The 19,005-nt window shown below is 47.2% G+C and overlaps 1 protein-coding gene across 2 annotated transcripts in view; it reads left to right on the plus strand.

The window, feature by feature from the left end:
- LOC119168092 (tRNA pseudouridine synthase-like 1) overlaps positions 1-19,005 on the plus strand; it is a 219,908-nt gene that overhangs the window by 191,835 nt on the left and 9,068 nt on the right. For both annotated transcript variants that reach the window (XR_005109425.2, XM_037419513.2), the window contains exon 6: positions 9,975-10,143. Coding sequence is in view for 1 of the 2 variants with exons in the window: in XM_037419513.2 (XP_037275410.1) it covers positions 9,975-10,143 (169 nt within the window). In the remaining variant the exon portion in view is untranslated. The remainder of the gene's footprint in view (positions 1-9,974; positions 10,144-19,005) is intronic.

Below are 19,005 nucleotides of genomic sequence, written 5' to 3' on the forward strand. Positions count from 1 at the left end.
TGCCTTCCAGGGCGGGTCACAAGCATAGCATAAGACACGCAGATAATCCTGGAGAAGCCGAGTTTGCCTCCAAAGTTCAGAGCGGATAAGACGACACACTCGATTGGCATGACCTGGCGTCGGTAACGCACAACCGAACAGCCCCAAAACTTCTGCCGGTACCAGGCCTTTCCTTAAACAGAACGAAAGATATCTTGAACGGCAGGTAGTTGTGACAATGTGGCTCACCAAGAGATTGAAGGTTGACGACGAAGGAACGGACGAAACATTGAAGAAAGGGCCCGTTGTAGTAGAAATGTGGTTCAATAAAACTTGTAGCTGGGCGAGTTGGTTCATAATACTGGGTAAACTGGTGTGCGCACAAAAAAACAGACAAACGACAGCAGAGAAGAGACAGGGACAAGCGCAGACTTTCAACTAAATTTAATTCTTCGTCAACCTTCAATTTACAGTCGCACAGAACATAGTCAAGTGGTCACGAGGACAGAACCTAATAGTTTACAACAGGCCACGCAGAAAATGACGCTCACTATCAAAAAGCGAAATGGATGTATCACTAACACAGGTATTGCCTCTAGCAGAAATATAAAACGCTTCCATCAGTTCCCGGGCTGTGGTATCAGCACTCCGACCCAAAATCCTAATCTCCGAGAGAATCGGTGAGCACGTGCAAGCTTTGCAATGCGCGGGCAAATGCGTGATCCCGTTATTTTTAAGTGACAGCTCATGTTCCCTTGCACGGTCGTTCACGCAACGCCCCGTATGACCCACGTAAAATTTCCCACAAGACAGCGGTATTTCGTAGACAACGCCCGTCGCACATTTCACATACACAAACGCGTGCTTTTTTCCGCAACCACCGGATCTCTTCTCGCCAGGGAAGATTCTGGGACAAAGTCCAGCCAACTTACGTGGGGCGGAGAACACGATCGGCACACCGTGTCTACTCGCTATCTTTTTGAGGTTGTGGGAAATGCGATGCATATAAGGCATCACCTCCGGACGCCACCTGCGACGCAGGCCAGGGTTCCCGCTGGAACGGACTGCTTTGGCATCACGCAGAAGCACTTCAGCGACTGCCGAGACTACCGTGCAAGGATACCCAGCGGCAATTAAACGCCGCACCTGATCATTAAAGCTTTCTTGCATTGCATGTGAGCATGACTTCTCAAGAGCGGACCGTAGACACAGTTTGGCAATCCCCCTTTTTACAAGTTTAGAATGCGCAGAATCATAGGACAAAAGGGCCTTCTGCGCACGGGGACAATAACGCCAACATAGGTGGTCATATAAAACGAGACGTAAATCTAAAAACTGCAACGAATTATCAGTAGGAAATTCATAGGTGAAGGTCAAGCCCTTACCGCACAGTTTAAATGCATTAAGAATAGCGTCAACAGAGTTGTCCAAAGAAGTAAAATGGGGTCTCTTTAAAAGAATTAAAAAATCGTCCACATACCTAAAAACTTTAACAACGCATCTATTATCAAGAATGCTAACTAAACCCCGATCAACATCCGCCAAGAAAATGTTGCATAAAACAGGCGCCACGCACGATCCAATACAAATACCTTCTCGCTGCAGATAAAAACCATCTTTAAATGAAACAAAGGTAGAACGAAGATAAAATTCTAGTAACGACATGAAATTCTCGACCGATAAGCCGGAAGCATTTTGAAAAGCTATGACTCCATTCGAATCAATGCAGGCACGAACAGACGCGAACAACTGCGCATGAGGAACGGAATAAAATAGATCCTCTACATCCACAGAAAACATAAAGTCCGTACAATTCTCGACCTGCAGAAACCGCACAACATCCTCTGAACTCTTTGTAGCGAAAGGATCCACAACTTTCAGCCCATTCAGTTCTTTGAGCAAGAACTGGCTAACTGAATGCTGCCATGAACCCTGCTCATTAACTATCGTTCGCAAAGGAACTCCAGGCTTGTGCGTCTTTGCAGTGAAGAAAACTTTGAGTGCATTACCTTTGCTTGTGCTAATATCTCTTGCCAACCGAACGAGTTCAAAGTCCTTGCACATGTTAACTGCTTTAGTTTTAACACGAACAGTACTGCTTTTAACAGAAACAAAGTTCTTAGAAATTGCCTTCATAGCCTTCTCAGCATACGAACCAGATCCTAGAACAACAAAACCGCCCTCTTTATCCGCTTGAAGAAGGCAAAGATCATTTTCTCTGAAATACTTCACCACCTGTTCTGTGGGATCCCGCCGCTGATGGCAGTTTGCCTTATGCACAGTCCTTGACAATGCGTCGACGCCCTCAAGCAAACAACGCACATACTGATCTTGAGGTGCTCTGGTTGCAACACGTCTGTTAAAAGCAAGCAATTCTTGAGGCGGCACAACTGGTTCATAGCTAAACTTGGGACCCTTCTTGAGGATGCGTTCCACGTGTTCCGGGGTTTCCACATCATCTCCTAAGACGAGAACAGGTGACTCACCTCTTCGTTTGTCGGCTTTCTTTCGGATAACGTGAAGCACACTACTCAGGTAGGAGGCCCACCAAAACTCAACCATGCGAGCAGTGTACGCCCTCAGGGAACGCAACTCCACTTCTGCCTTCCAGGGCGGGTCACAAGCATAGCATAAGACACGCAGATAATCCTGGAGAAGCCGAGTTTGCCTCCAAAGTTCAGAGCGGATAAGACGACACACTCGATTGGCAGTCTCGGCAGTCGCTGAAGTGCTTCTGCGTGATGCCAAAGCAGTCCGTTCCAGCGGGAACCCTGGCCTGCGTCGCAGGTGGCGTCCGGAGGTGATGCCTTATATGCATCGCATTTCCCACAACCTCAAAAAGATAGCGAGTAGACACGGTGTGCCGATCGTGTTCTCCGCCCCACGTAAGTTGGCTGGACTTTGTCCCAGAATCTTCCCTGGCGAGAAGAGATCCGGTGGTTGCGGAAAAAAGCACGCGTTTGTGTATGTGAAATGTGCGACGGGCGTTGTCTACGAAATACCGCTGTCTTGTGGGAAATTTTACGTGGGTCATACGGGGCGTTGCGTGAACGACCGTGCAAGGGAACATGAGCTGTCACTTAAAAATAACGGGATCACGCATTTGCCCGCGCATTGCAAAGCTTGCACGTGCTCACCGATTCTCTCGGAGATTAGGATTTTGGGTCGGAGTGCTGATACCACAGCCCGGGAACTGATGGAAGCGTTTTATATTTCTGCTAGAGGCAATACCTGTGTTAGTGATACATCCATTTCGCTTTTTGATAGTGAGCGTCATTTTCTGCGTGGCCTGTTGTAAACTATTAGGTTCTGTCCTCGTGACCACTTGACTATGTTCTGTGCGACTGTAAATTGAAGGTTGACGAAGAATTAAATTTAGTTGAAAGTCTGCGCTTGTCCCTGTCTCTTCTCTGCTGTCGTTTGTCTGTTTTTTTGTGCGCACACCAGTTTACCCAGTATTATGAACCAACTCGCCCAGCTACAAGTTTTATTGAACCACATTTCTACTACAACGGGCCCTTTCTTCAATGTTTCGTCCGTTCCTTCGTCGTCAACCTTCAATCTCTTGGTGAGCCACATTGTCACAACTACCTGCCGTTCAAGATATCTTTCGTTCTGTTTAAGGAAAGGCCTGGTACCGGCAGAAGTTTTGGGGCTGTTCGGTTGTGCGTTACCGACGCCAGGTCATGCCAATCGAGTGTGTCGTCTTATCCGCTCTGAACTTTGGAGGCAAACTCGGCTTCTCCAGGATTATCTGCGTGTCTTATGCTATGCTTGTGACCCGCCCTGGAAGGCAGAAGTGGAGTTGCGTTCCCTGAGGGCGTACACTGCTCGCATGGTTGAGTTTTGGTGGGCCTCCTACCTGAGTAGTGTGCTTCACGTTATCCGAAAGAAAGCCGACAAACGAAGAGGTGAGTCACCTGTTCTCGTCTTAGGAGATGATGTGGAAATCCCGGAACACGTGGAACGCATCCTCAAGAAGGGTCCCAAGTTTAGCTATGAACCAGTTGTGCCGCCTCAAGAATTGCTTGCTTTTAACAGACGTGTTGCAACCAGAGCACCTCAAGATCAGTATGTGCGTTGTTTGCTTGAGGGCGTCGACGCATTGTCAAGGACTGTGCATAAGGCAAACTGCCATCAGCGGCGGGATCCCACAGAACAGGTGGTGAAGTATTTCAGAGGAAATGATCTTTGCCTTCTTCAAGCGGATAAAGAGGGCGGTTTTGTTGTTCTAGGATCTGGTTCGTATGCTGAGAAGGCTATGAAGGCAATTTCTAAGAACTTTGTTTCTGTTAAAAGCAGTACTGTTCGTGTTAAAACTAAAGCAGTTAACATGTGCAAGGACTTTGAACTCGTTCGGTTGGCAAGAGATATTAGCACAAGCAAAGGTAATGCACTCAAAGTTTTCTTCACTGCAAAGACGCACAAGCCTGGAGTTCCTTTGCGAACGATAGTTAATGAGCAGGGTTCATGGCAGCATTCAGTTAGCCAGTTCTTGCTCAAAGAACTGAATGGGCTGAAAGTTGTGGATCCTTTCGCTACAAAGAGTTCAGAGGATGTTGTGCGGTTTCTGCAGGTCGAGAATTGTACGGACTTTATGTTTTCTGTGGATGTAGAGGATCTATTTTATTCCGTTCCTCATGCGCAGTTGTTCGCGTCTGTTCGTGCCTGCATTGATTCGAATGGAGTCATAGCTTTTCAAAATGCTTCCGGCTTATCGGTCGAGAATTTCATGTCGTTACTAGAATTTTATCTTCGTTCTACCTTTGTTTCATTTAAAGATGGTTTTTATCTGCAGCGAGAAGGTATTTGTATTGGATCGTGCGTGGCGCCTGTTTTATGCAACATTTTCTTGGCGGATGTTGATCGGGGTTTAGTTAGCATTCTTGATAATAGATGCGTTGTTAAAGTTTTTAGGTATGTGGACGATTTTTTAATTCTTTTAAAGAGACCCCATTTTACTTCTTTGGACAACTCTGTTGACGCTATTCTTAATGCATTTAAACTGTGCGGTAAGGGCTTGACCTTCACCTATGAATTTCCTACTGATAATTCGTTGCAGTTTTTAGATTTACGTCTCGTTTTATATGACCACCTATGTTGGCGTTATTGTCCCCGTGCGCAGAAGGCCCTTTTGTCCTATGATTCTGCGCATTCTAAACTTGTAAAAAGGGGGATTGCCAAACTGTGTCTACGGTCCGCTCTTGAGAAGTCATGCTCACATGCAATGCAAGAAAGCTTTAATGATCAGGTGCGGCGTTTAATTGCCGCTGGGTATCCTTGCACGGTAGTCTCGGCAGTCGCTGAAGTGCTTCTGCGTGATGCCAAAGCAGTCCGTTCCAGCGGGAACCCTGGCCTGCGTCGCAGGTGGCGTCCGGAGGTGATGCCTTATATGCATCGCATTTCCCACAACCTCAAAAAGATAGCGAGTAGACACGGTGTGCCGATCGTGTTCTCCGCCCCACGTAAGTTGGCTGGACTTTGTCCCAGAATCTTCCCTGGCGAGAAGAGATCCGGTGGTTGCGGAAAAAAGCACGCGTTTGTGTATGTGAAATGTGCGACGGGCGTTGTCTACGAAATACCGCTGTCTTGTGGGAAATTTTACGTGGGTCATACGGGGCGTTGCGTGAACGACCGTGCAAGGGAACATGAGCTGTCACTTAAAAATAACGGGATCACGCATTTGCCCGCGCATTGCAAAGCTTGCACGTGCTCACCGATTCTCTCGGAGATTAGGATTTTGGGTCGGAGTGCTGATACCACAGCCCGGGAACTGATGGAAGCGTTTTATATTTCTGCTAGAGGCAATACCTGTGTTAGTGATACATCCATTTCGCTTTTTGATAGTGAGCGTCATTTTCTGCGTGGCCTGTTGTAAACTATTAGGTTCTGTCCTCGTGACCACTTGACTATGTTCTGTGCGACTGTAAATTGAAGGTTGACGAAGAATTAAATTTAGTTGAAAGTCTGCGCTTGTCCCTGTCTCTTCTCTGCTGTCGTTTGTCTGTTTTTTTGTGCGCACACCAGTTTACCCAGTATTATGAACCAACTCGCCCAGCTACAAGTTTTATTGAACCACATTTCTACTACAACGGGCCCTTTCTTCAATGTTTCGTCCGTTCCTTCGTCGTCAACCTTCAATCTCTTGGTGAGCCACATTGTCACAACTACCTGCCGTTCAAGATATCTTTCGTTCTGTTTAAGGAAAGGCCTGGTACCGGCAGAAGTTTTGGGGCTGTTCGGTTGTGCGTTACCGACGCCAGGTCATGCCAATCGAGTGTGTCGTCTTATCCGCTCTGAACTTTGGAGGCAAACTCGGCTTCTCCAGGATTATCTGCGTGTCTTATGCTATGCTTGTGACCCGCCCTGGAAGGCAGAAGTGGAGTTGCGTTCCCTGAGGGCGTACACTGCTCGCATGGTTGAGTTTTGGTGGGCCTCCTACCTGAGTAGTGTGCTTCACGTTATCCGAAAGAAAGCCGACAAACGAAGAGGTGAGTCACCTGTTCTCGTCTTAGGAGATGATGTGGAAATCCCGGAACACGTGGAACGCATCCTCAAGAAGGGTCCCAAGTTTAGCTATGAACCAGTTGTGCCGCCTCAAGAATTGCTTGCTTTTAACAGACGTGTTGCAACCAGAGCACCTCAAGATCAGTATGTGCGTTGTTTGCTTGAGGGCGTCGACGCATTGTCAAGGACTGTGCATAAGGCAAACTGCCATCAGCGGCGGGATCCCACAGAACAGGTGGTGAAGTATTTCAGAGGAAATGATCTTTGCCTTCTTCAAGCGGATAAAGAGGGCGGTTTTGTTGTTCTAGGATCTGGTTCGTATGCTGAGAAGGCTATGAAGGCAATTTCTAAGAACTTTGTTTCTGTTAAAAGCAGTACTGTTCGTGTTAAAACTAAAGCAGTTAACATGTGCAAGGACTTTGAACTCGTTCGGTTGGCAAGAGATATTAGCACAAGCAAAGGTAATGCACTCAAAGTTTTCTTCACTGCAAAGACGCACAAGCCTGGAGTTCCTTTGCGAACGATAGTTAATGAGCAGGGTTCATGGCAGCATTCAGTTAGCCAGTTCTTGCTCAAAGAACTGAATGGGCTGAAAGTTGTGGATCCTTTCGCTACAAAGAGTTCAGAGGATGTTGTGCGGTTTCTGCAGGTCGAGAATTGTACGGACTTTATGTTTTCTGTGGATGTAGAGGATCTATTTTATTCCGTTCCTCATGCGCAGTTGTTCGCGTCTGTTCGTGCCTGCATTGATTCGAATGGAGTCATAGCTTTTCAAAATGCTTCCGGCTTATCGGTCGAGAATTTCATGTCGTTACTAGAATTTTATCTTCGTTCTACCTTTGTTTCATTTAAAGATGGTTTTTATCTGCAGCGAGAAGGTATTTGTATTGGATCGTGCGTGGCGCCTGTTTTATGCAACATTTTCTTGGCGGATGTTGATCGGGGTTTAGTTAGCATTCTTGATAATAGATGCGTTGTTAAAGTTTTTAGGTATGTGGACGATTTTTTAATTCTTTTAAAGAGACCCCATTTTACTTCTTTGGACAACTCTGTTGACGCTATTCTTAATGCATTTAAACTGTGCGGTAAGGGCTTGACCTTCACCTATGAATTTCCTACTGATAATTCGTTGCAGTTTTTAGATTTACGTCTCGTTTTATATGACCACCTATGTTGGCGTTATTGTCCCCGTGCGCAGAAGGCCCTTTTGTCCTATGATTCTGCGCATTCTAAACTTGTAAAAAGGGGGATTGCCAAACTGTGTCTACGGTCCGCTCTTGAGAAGTCATGCTCACATGCAATGCAAGAAAGCTTTAATGATCAGGTGCGGCGTTTAATTGCCGCTGGGTATCCTTGCACGGTAGTCTCGGCAGTCGCTGAAGTGCTTCTGCGTGATGCCAAAGCAGTCCGTTCCAGCGGGAACCCTGGCCTGCGTCGCAGGTGGCGTCCGGAGGTGATGCCTTATATGCATCGCATTTCCCACAACCTCAAAAAGATAGCGAGTAGACACGGTGTGCCGATCGTGTTCTCCGCCCCACGTAAGTTGGCTGGACTTTGTCCCAGAATCTTCCCTGGCGAGAAGAGATCCGGTGGTTGCGGAAAAAAGCACGCGTTTGTGTATGTGAAATGTGCGACGGGCGTTGTCTACGAAATACCGCTGTCTTGTGGGAAATTTTACGTGGGTCATACGGGGCGTTGCGTGAACGACCGTGCAAGGGAACATGAGCTGTCACTTAAAAATAACGGGATCACGCATTTGCCCGCGCATTGCAAAGCTTGCACGTGCTCACCGATTCTCTCGGAGATTAGGATTTTGGGTCGGAGTGCTGATACCACAGCCCGGGAACTGATGGAAGCGTTTTATATTTCTGCTAGAGGCAATACCTGTGTTAGTGATACATCCATTTCGCTTTTTGATAGTGAGCGTCATTTTCTGCGTGGCCTGTTGTAAACTATTAGGTTCTGTCCTCGTGACCACTTGACTATGTTCTGTGCGACTGTAAATTGAAGGTTGACGAAGAATTAAATTTAGTTGAAAGTCTGCGCTTGTCCCTGTCTCTTCTCTGCTGTCGTTTGTCTGTTTTTTTGTGCGCACACCAGTTTACCCAGTTAAATGTTCCAAGCATAAGTTTTTGCAGTTCATTTTTACAAAGTGGTATTAACGTAAAATGGTACCAATAACTTTGAGAAACCTTAATGGCAGACTGGGCAAGAAACAGACAGGAGTTGCAGAAATCCTAGCTTACATCAATTGAAAAAAAAAAAGGTCAGTTCGATTCGCCTGCACAACGTGAACCAGTTCACAAGGTGCTGCACCTTGTCATTCGTTTCAGCGGTGCAGCATTGACGACCGCTGAACCCAGCCATTCGTTTCGAAAGGTGCAGAAGAGGTGCAGCACTGGTTCACAATTTTTCTGCACCTCCTTCGCTGACAGTGCCGGCTTGGTGCAGGCGCGCGTGCAGCTGAGCAGACGACGCAGCACTTACACGTAGGTGGCTTAGGCGCCGTACCCGCCTCTACAAATGCGGTGTGTTTTGCCAAGATGTTTGCGCCTCATAAACTGTCCGCATGTGCGTTTCGCCATAGATCAGTGTTTGCTGAACGGTATAAATTAACCGAAAAGAAATAAGCCCAACACCTTGTCGGCACATCGTCATTTATTTCAGGTGTCGTGCTGTGCCTGCACCGCTGAACTCACGCTGCACAATTTCTGAACTTCGCGTGCACAGCCGTGAACCGGTTCCGACCGGTACAGGTAAATCGAACGAACCTAAAGTGGACCTGGGTTGGTCATATAATGCATAGAACAAAAAACCAGTGTGTAATAAAAGTAACTGTTACCAAGGTATGGAAAACATAGTATGACAGGGCAGGGGGTTAAATGAAGTGACAAAACTAGGTGGTCCGAAGGGGTAAAATGAAATCAGTTCGTGCAGGATATAGGGTAGACTGGAGATCATTAGGTGAAGCTTTTATCCTGTTGTAGACTAGCACAGGCTGAGAATGATGATGACGATTATCGGATTTAAAGTGAAAGTAACATTTATTAGCTCATCTCTGGTCATCATTTGCTGTTCGTGTGTGATGCAGTGTATTATTAAAGGTTAGAATGTACGATGCATTCTAACGTGTTATCAATTAGGACTTCTTGCGGGACATGATGGCAATGGCAATAACAGAGACTTGTAGGGAGTGTTTAGACAATTGCTATTGCAAGAAAATGCAGTATCGCACCACACTGTAATAGACTTGTGGTTAATGTTGCATCGCAATGTGTTCCAGTCGCTAGCAGCAATGCATACCGAATGACTTTTTATACCGCTAGATAGTTGTAATGCATGGATAGTTTAGTTTGCTGTAATCATGATATGAACAGGGAACTATTCGAGTTATAAGTAAAAAAAGGGAATGGGCCAGATTTTTCGGCAAATGTCATCTGTTCTATGAGCTTTGGCGGCCTGCTTTACAGCAAGTGGTTGCTGCGCAGGTGCGGCGCATGGTGAGCATGGTGCTGCATGCCGGTCTGTCGGGACATGACACCCTTTTGGTGATGCGCAAGCTTTTGGAGAACCCGAGCAAGCACAACTGGCCCGGCAACGTCACTGTCGTGCCCGCATGTGGTCTTTACCTGATGCGTGTGCAGTACAACCCCGAACGTAAGTGCTGACACTTGTTTTCGAAGTTGTGCTTACTCCCCGGCACAAATTTTCTGTATGCAGTGATGGATATGAGCTATAGTTTCTAGGTCAGTGAATGTTGATAAGAATCATTCAAAAAACGACATGAACACAGGTGAAGAGGCAACAGGTGCTGATTCGTGATTTTTGACCTCTTTCTCATGCCCTGTCTTTCAAAGTGATTAATGAGCTCACCTCTTCGTCATTTTGTTTACCTTGTAAATTAATCAGTCGACCTTAGTTCTCACCTATAACAAGAACATCTGTGGTGAAAAAAGGTGGCCGGGAAAAAGATCAGGGCAGTGGCAGCTTGACAGAGCAGCAGCCACCCATCAACGGTAGAACGACAGGGCACGGCACTTGATCGCAAAATGAAAGGAGATGGAAACCTAGCTGGTTTCTCATCTTATGAATCTGTATAACACAAAAGGGAAATGGGCCTTCACAGAGGAACTTGAGCATTTACTGTGCATTGTTTTGCCACAAAGGCGAAGGAATGAATGCTACTGCAGCAAGTTGTAATTTCTCGCGAAGAAATGCAAGTAGCTCGAATCTTGCATTGAGCATAAACTTGCTCAAGCAGAAAGCACGCACAAATGAGCACACTCAGGAAGCCGCTCCGTGGTGGTTTAGTGGCTAAGAAACTCTGCTGCTGACCCTCAGGTCGTGGAATCGAATTCCAGCTGCAGCGGCTACATTTTCGATAGAGGCAAAAATGCTGTAGGGCTGTGTGTTCATATTTAGGTGCACGTTAAAGAACTCCAAGTGGTCGAAATTTTCAGAGCCCTCCGCTACGGCGTCTTCCATAATCATATAGTGGTTTTTGGATGTTAAATACCACATATAAATCAATCAAGCATACACAAGAAGGGCGCGGACAACCGTTGCAATTCTTACTTCATCGTGTGTGAGCGGCTCGCTCCTTTCGTAAACTCGGCTGGCAGCGAAGTTGCTTTCATGGTGTCCTGATTCACGAGATAGGTGCACGCGCATGAGAAAACACATTCATGCACGCAATGAAATGCGTGCAATGACGAACTTTAGAGCGTGCCCACCGCATGCACTTCGCGTGATCTCGCAACTGATGATGAAAACGCACTGTAATTGCGTAGCTCTGAGGACCGCGAAATGGTATATGATGTAAATAAGTAGCTTGCCATTAGACACCCAGCAATGGAACTTTTTCTTCTGATTGTTCTTTTTGCAATCTGTTAGTATTATAAACGTTGTACTGGAGCTGTCAAGCCATCGCGCACAGTTGCGAGCACGGTCCGCTAGCTCAAGCCTCTGCTGCGCACTCAATGCTGCTGCCCTTTTGATGATCTGATTCCTCTTCATTACAGTATATATTTTACAGCGTGCATTATATCTTTACAACCTCATATTCATGAGGGAAATACGTCAGTGAAGCCGTGGTGGACCTCGGCATAGAATACAGTCATGTTAAAAAAAAATGGCAAAGTAAGCACGGTTGAAACTTGAGCTGGTTGCTACATACTGTTGAAAAAAAAAATTGACAGACTCCACGTACCTTAAGAATATTTGGTTATGCAAAGCATGTTTTGTAATTTTTATAGAGCAAAACTTTACAAAGTAATACTAAATATATGCACGTGACACATGTCAAACTGCCGCATATGTTTTTCATAACCACTTATTTACAGTTGCGTAACAATGCCAACAACATCATGTATATTAGTAGCAACAGAGGGGTAAGTTGCTATGAAGCGCTGATGCTTGCGAGGATTGTAGCCCTGGACACTCCTGCATAAATCAACTTCGACGGATGGTGCCTAACTACAATTAATGTTAACCAGATATGACAGATGTATGAAAGCAGTACAGTCAGGCACAATTTGAAGGTTATCGCCAAGCATCAACTAAAAACTACGAGCGCCACATCCCAGAACACACTTTCGAGGAAAGCGTGGTATCATGCAAGCTTCACTCACTCTTTTTGCTGTTCATTAAGGAGTGCCTAGCCAGCACCAGCTGCAACACATCTTTTCAAGCAATTCTATAATTGTCAGCATAGATAAGAGCCCACAAAGAATACACTTTATAGCGAGAATTGGAGAGCTCAAAATTGCGAGAAGGGATGTAGAGTTCGTCTTAAGGGTAATCTTTGTAGCATGCAACAGCCAACGAGAAAAAAAAAAAGCTTTGGTAAAATCACGATTTTCATTGTTCTAAACAAATGGCTAGGCCCCTGGGACGTTAGGCTGGTCGACGGTCATGTGATGTAACCTTAATATCGCACGCAACTGTACATATTGCCACCCGCACTTGGTGGGTCAAGGGCGTCAGTGGCTCTTGCCCTAAAGAAAAAAGGAGATCTCGTGATTCTTCTCTGCTCGAGAGCCAACCGGGACGGACGCATTGTTAATGAGCTATCTACTCAGTGGCTTAATAAACCCCCCAGCACTTCTGAAGCCTCGTGACAAACTGATGGATATGCTGGGTACCCCACAGATGTTGCAGACCCCCCCCCCACCAGGGAGTCTTGCTACGGGTACAGTGCCAGTCAGCACCCGTGCATCGGCCAGCCACCGAATCAGAGGATCGCCTCTGGAAGTCGAGGGTATTGTTCTTACTACGTCAACAAACATGACCAGCGCTTCGGTCCAAACCTCGCGAGCTGGCAGGGAAAGCATGATGTCAAACCGTTATACATTAGAAAGCCCACGGGTCCCGGCGACGTTCCATGGCATGGAGCATGAGGACGTTGAGGACTGGTTGACCGACTTCGAGCGCATAGTCACCTGGAAAAACGCGGCGAAACTGGGTCGTGTATATTTCTACCTGGTGGACAGGGCGCGAACCTGGTATCAGAATCGAGAGGAGCAGCTCGTAGATTTCTGCATAATTACGCCAGTGCTGATCGCCAAGAACAAGCTGAACGAGCTACTCTGGCCGGCGTCCAGTTGCCAAATGAAACTGTGACCACGTACACTGAAGACATGACGTGCCTCTTTCGACGAGCCAACGCAAGAATGATGGAGGACGACAAGTTGCGTCACTTTAGGCGCAGTTTCAAGGAGCAGCTTTTTGCCAGCCTCGTGCGGAGCCTTCTGAAGACGGTTGTGGAGTCCTTGTCTGAGGCCATGACTGTGAAAAAAAATGCTGCAGCAGTGATCCAACCTATACGATAGGCAAGTCAGTGGCATGTCCACTTCTGACATTTTCACTGCCACTGGTACCAGCAATGACTGCGTATGAACTGATCCATTTGATAGTATGTAAAGAGTTGCAAAAGGCCAGCGTAACACCGCATCCCATTCTTAGCTGTATTGCAACTGTGATCAAGGATGAGCTTCACCAGGCCCTCCAGAACGCCTTGCCTCCTGATACAGCTGTGCCGGCTCCTGCTGAATACCGCCAAAAGACAATGTATGAGAAAGCCTTAAAGCGCCCTGCTGTATTGCTGCCACTGTTGGTTAATGCTGTTCCTACGATTTCACTCCAAACAGCGCAGCACATACCGTACTACAAAGGCACATACACGCCCCTACCCTTGCTCTATGTTCGTGGCGCTCCTGTTGCCTATCGTTCAGAGCAACCGGTCTGGCACATCGACGATCGACACACGTCTCCTCGGAAGTCAGATGTTTGGCGCACACCCGATTGCCGGCCTTTATGCTTTCACCGCGGATAAGCTGATTACTTGTACTGCCAGTGCCCATACCGCTGCCTTGGGCTTTGCGGCTTCTCTGTGTACTTTCCGCCACCCCGCTATAGCCAGCGACCCCGCGACATCGAAAACTACCTCTCCCAGCAGCATTCACCACCGTCTGCCTAACCGAACTACCCGAAGCACTCTCTGGGGCGGGGTCGCTGAACGTCGATTGAAGACTTTCTATTGACGCAGAGCCCTACAAATACTGATCCAACATCACCTGCTGCAGCAAGGGATGGCCAGCTTTCTCTCGACATGTCAGTGACGATTGATGGTTACGCGGTTAATGCATTAGTGGACACCAGCGCAGACTATTCCATACTGAGCGGGAAACTGGCAGTGCCGCTTAAAAAAGTAATCACGTCGCGGCGTAACTCACAGATTCAGACCAGCTGGTGGCCACGTCGTTACTTCACTGGGTGCCTGCGCAACTACAGTACAGATTCAAGGGCATACATTCGCAGCAAGCTGCCTGGTCCTATGGGAACGCTCCCATGACATCATTCTGGGAGTTCATTTTCTGCAGGAGAATGGTGCTATCATTAATCTGCCAGAGCACCACCGTCACATTCTCCACTAGTAAGCAATCGTCATGCAGGACGACGAGCGGCGTTTCTGAGTGGAGCTTGATGCTGCCTCCAGGAGCAAGTCGACGCAAGTTCTAGTCACGCAAGTTCTAGTCGACGTCACATGCTGTGGTTTGGGCTATGGCGAAGTGGTGGCCAAAAGAAACTTTGAACACCTCCTGCAGCGAGGCATTTGTGTAGCTAGAAGTGTAATACACCTTCGTGATGGCCAATCTGAATTGCTGGTTACCAACTTTAGCAACGAGCGTCGACACCTTTTCTGTGACACTTCGATAGGGTTTGCCCGCAGTGTAGCAAATGTCACCTACAGTTCCTCAAACATCCGCCTGACAACCACCACTCAACACAGGATCATCACGGACGAGGATGCACGCCAATACACCAGCACCCTTACCGCTTGTCGTATAAAGAACGTGAGGGGATACATACGCAAGTCCACTAGATGCTTGATGATGGCTTTATTGAACCATCCAACAGCCTGTGGTCGTCTCCAGTTGTCCTTGTCAAAAAGAAGGACAGGTCTCTAAGCTTCTGCGTTGACTACCAGAAGCCTAACAACATAACCAAAAAGAATGTATACCCGATGCTGTGTATTGACGACTCGCTGGATAGACTTCATCGTGCCCATTATTTCTCTTCTCTCGATCTGAAAAGTAGATACTGGCTAATTGAGGTAGATCAGCGAGAGCGTGAAAAAACAGCCTTCGTGACTCCAGATGGCCTCTACCGATTTTGAGTGCTTCCTTTTGGCTTGTGTTCAGCGCCAGCAACTTTCCAGCAAATGATGGACACTGTCCTCACAGGGCTGAAGTGGCAGACTTGTCTTGTCTATCTTGATGATGTGGTGGTCTTCTCTGCCACTTTCGAGCAACACCTTCACCGCCTGTGCCACGTGCTGGAGGCCATCCAATCGGCGGACCTCACACTAAAGCCACAAAGTGCCACTTCGGCTATGAAGAACTAAAATTTCTTGTACATGTAGTTAGCGCCGAAGGAGTCCGGCCCGATCCAGACAAGCTTACCGCTGTTGCCGAATTACCAGCTCCTGTCATTAAGAAAGCCGTCCGGCGCTTCCTTGGTTTGTGCGCCTACTATCACCGGTTCATTCACGGCTTTTTGCAGATAGCAGAACCTCTGACTCGTCTCACAAGGGACGACACGCCGTTTGTCTGGGAAAACGAGCAACAAGCAGCTTTTGATTGACTGTGGCACCGCATGCAATCAGCACCCGTTTTTGCTCACTTCGACGATGATGCTGACACAGAGGTGCATGCTGACGCTAGTAACATTAATCTCAATACAGTGCTTGTTAAGTGTCAAGATGACATAACGCCATTCGCTCCCTATCCCATGCTGGGACGGATTATTTCACTACGAAGAAAGAGTGCCTCGGAGTCGTGTGGGCAATCACCAAGTTTCGTCCGTAGCTTTAAGGTCGTCCCTTCAAGATAGTGACGAACCATCACGCTGTTAGTTGGCAAGGCTGCACAACCCTTCATGACGACTAGCAGGGTCGAGCTTGTGGCTTCAGGATTTTGACGACACCATCCGGCCGTAAGCATGAAGACGCTGACACACTGTCATGTGCACCCCTTCATCCTGTCAGTCAAGAAGCAAAGGACAATGAAGGTTTTCTGGGTGCCATTAGCTTATCAGACTTCAGCAGACGGTAGCAAGATGATGCAGGGATTCGTCAAATCATCGATCATTTAGAGGGCCAGGAAGCAATCATACCACGTCATTTATCGTGCTCGTTGACATCGTTCTGCCTGCGAGACAGTGTGCTGTACAAGAAGATTGATTGATATGTGGGGTTTAACGTCCCAAAACCACCATATGATTATGAGAGACGTTGTAGTGGAGTGCTCCAGAAATTTCGACCACCTGGGGTTTTTTAACGTGCACCCAAATCTGAGCACACGGGCCTACAACATTTCCGCCTCAATCGGAAATGCAGCCGCCGCAGCCGGGATTCGAACCAGTGACCTGCGGGTCAGCAGCCGAGTACCTTAGCCACTAGACCACCGCGGCAGGGCAATTCACTAGAGTGAGCGAGAGGTACTATTGAACACCCAAATGCTAGAAGCGTCTTGTTGTTCCTGTCCAAAGAATCTAAAAGCGAGCAAAGCCAGAGCTTTGACGCGGGATTTCCCGGCAAACAGCTGCACCGTCCCATCTGTTCACATGTGTTCCAAGAGGACATTCGTGAGTTGTTTTGACGGAAATAGAATCTGCTAGTTGTTTTGATGATGCAACATTTCGGGAGTATTTAGCTCTTACCTTAGTGGGAAACTTAGCTCATGTGTTCGGCCGCTACAAGCAATCATAAGACCGCAATGCCAATGTTGGCGCTTGCTATTGCCCCCCCCCCCCCCCCCCCGCCCCTCCTTGTCTCGTTATTGCGAGAAGTTTTTTCTTTTTTTTTTTTTTGGTGCCGTAAAATTGGGAAAAATAATTCAGCCCGTCGCCCCTCCTCTTGTTGTGGAAATCTTCCGGATTCAGAATCTCTAAACTTGGCAGGTATGCCGTACGCATGCCTATGTGAGTGAATGTGCATCTGCATTGCTAGAACTTAATGCTGAAGCTAGCTTGATGGTGCAATATCTTTTCACTGTTTTATGTCACTGCTGGATGCTGCTTTTGTTTATTTCTTGTGCTTATTTTGTACGCTTGCTGGTTCTGTATAAATGAATATGTAAATTGAGAAAACATTAAAATAAATTAAAGCTGAATTTTCTTTCTATGTAGGTGTCATGAAAAGCCTGTGCATGTTCCAATCACAGAGGTAGCTCCTCCAAAAGAAGATTTTGCCTGCTCCAAAATGCTGGAAGGCATTCCCACCACTTTATTGCCCCAAGTTAAGGGGGTGATCACGAGAGCAACCAGATGTAGAGGGATAGACAGACAGGCAGGTGCATGCTTAATGTGCCTGTAGTAAACAAAAATACTTGGCATTTAAAAACATCGACAGTCATTGCAGCCTGCTGCTTTAATCTTATCCAAAATTGTGGTCCTTCCGAATTGCAGAGTGCACCCACACGTGCTCACATGTAACGGCTGCAGGAAGCCATCTTTGCCACTACAAACATTATTGGCGTGTTCTTGTAGGCGTTCGGTTAGACATCTGCTTGCCTGGCCCGTGTAGCACGCACCACAAGACAATGGGCTTCTGTATGTCATCACGCCCTGCGCACACTGGACAAATAAGGTTGACCATGCGCACTTTACCACGCGCTTTTACGGAGCAGGTCTTGTTTTACAACTGGTACAACTTGTCTCCTGTACGTCATCAGGCCCTGCACACACTCGACAAATCAACTTCACCACGCACAGTTTACCGCGCGCTTTTATGAAGCAGGTCCTGTTTTACAACTGGGACAACTTGTCAGTAGCACTGGAAACCAGTTTCTCGTTAAGGCGTTGTCCTATTTTCTTTAGGCACATAGTGCATATTTGCCCCGAGATCTAGCAGAGTCGCTGCCTGGGGGCCCACTGGCTGAAGCGCGCCTAGTGTGGATTGCTCCCTGCGTTGTTTGCTAGCCACAAAGGCTCTGTTAGTGCAAGTTTGACTGCTTGTACATCTGCCTAGTACGATCTAGAGGCACATTTGGCCTTGATTCGCTGTACGCACTGCAGTAAGATCAGTTCAGGCTCTTGCCATGAGTACTGTGTATCACCACTGTGCCCTCCGTTCGCCAGGATCATGTCAGTGGAGGCGTCAATTTTTAGATGAAGCACATCGTAAAGTGCACTTGGCGTCATCCCAAGCATGAAGAGTATCAGATATTGCATGATTGCAGTGTTTTAGCCACTCAGTGAAGTGTTTGACGACGTACGTGACGACTTTGGGACATTATTTGTGCCATGACCAGCGAGTCATACTCGTCAGACTATCTTACCCCCTTAGTTATTTTTGTTTACCCCAAGTTAAGGGGGTGATCATGACGGCACCCAGATGTAGGCAGACATACAAACAGACAGACGCTCAAAATGCCTGCAGTATGCAAAGAAATGCTTCGCATTTTAAAAAATAGCGCTTAATCAACAGGGACATGAGAAGAGGCCTCACACACGCAGGTTACGAGATTGAATCCTGGTCACGGCGGCCACTTTCTCAATGAATGCGAAAATCCTTGAGGCCCGCATGCTTATATTAACACGCACATCAAAGGGATACTGAACAAAATCTTTGTCGGCAAGATTTTCAACCAAATTGAGAGATTGGGTCCTGAACTGGTTAGAGACAATCTTCATTACAGGCGGTAACTGTAGGAAAATAGCGAATTTAATTTGTTTTTCACAAACTACCATGTCTAGCAGCCGCCCCGTGAACTAGAGGAGATGGCACGGGGCCTCCGAAATGAGCCGTGATGTCACAAATGCCCAAAGCAGGTAAGCAAACAATGCCCGCCATTGCCCGCATCTCTCCACATGCTCATCTGCCCCTTTGTTTCCCAGAACCGGTATGAACTGCACTGGTAGCAGAAATGCTCCGGGCTGGGGTACAGCTTGAGTGCTTTTGTGGAAGGAGAGAGGGGAATGAAAGGAGATGTGGAGAAAGGAAGAGGAGGACAATGC

The sequence above is a fragment of the Rhipicephalus microplus genome, chromosome 3 (genome assembly GCF_043290135.1).
Source record: "Rhipicephalus microplus isolate Deutch F79 chromosome 3, USDA_Rmic, whole genome shotgun sequence".
Classification (NCBI taxonomy): Eukaryota; Metazoa; Arthropoda; class Arachnida; order Ixodida; family Ixodidae; genus Rhipicephalus; species Rhipicephalus microplus.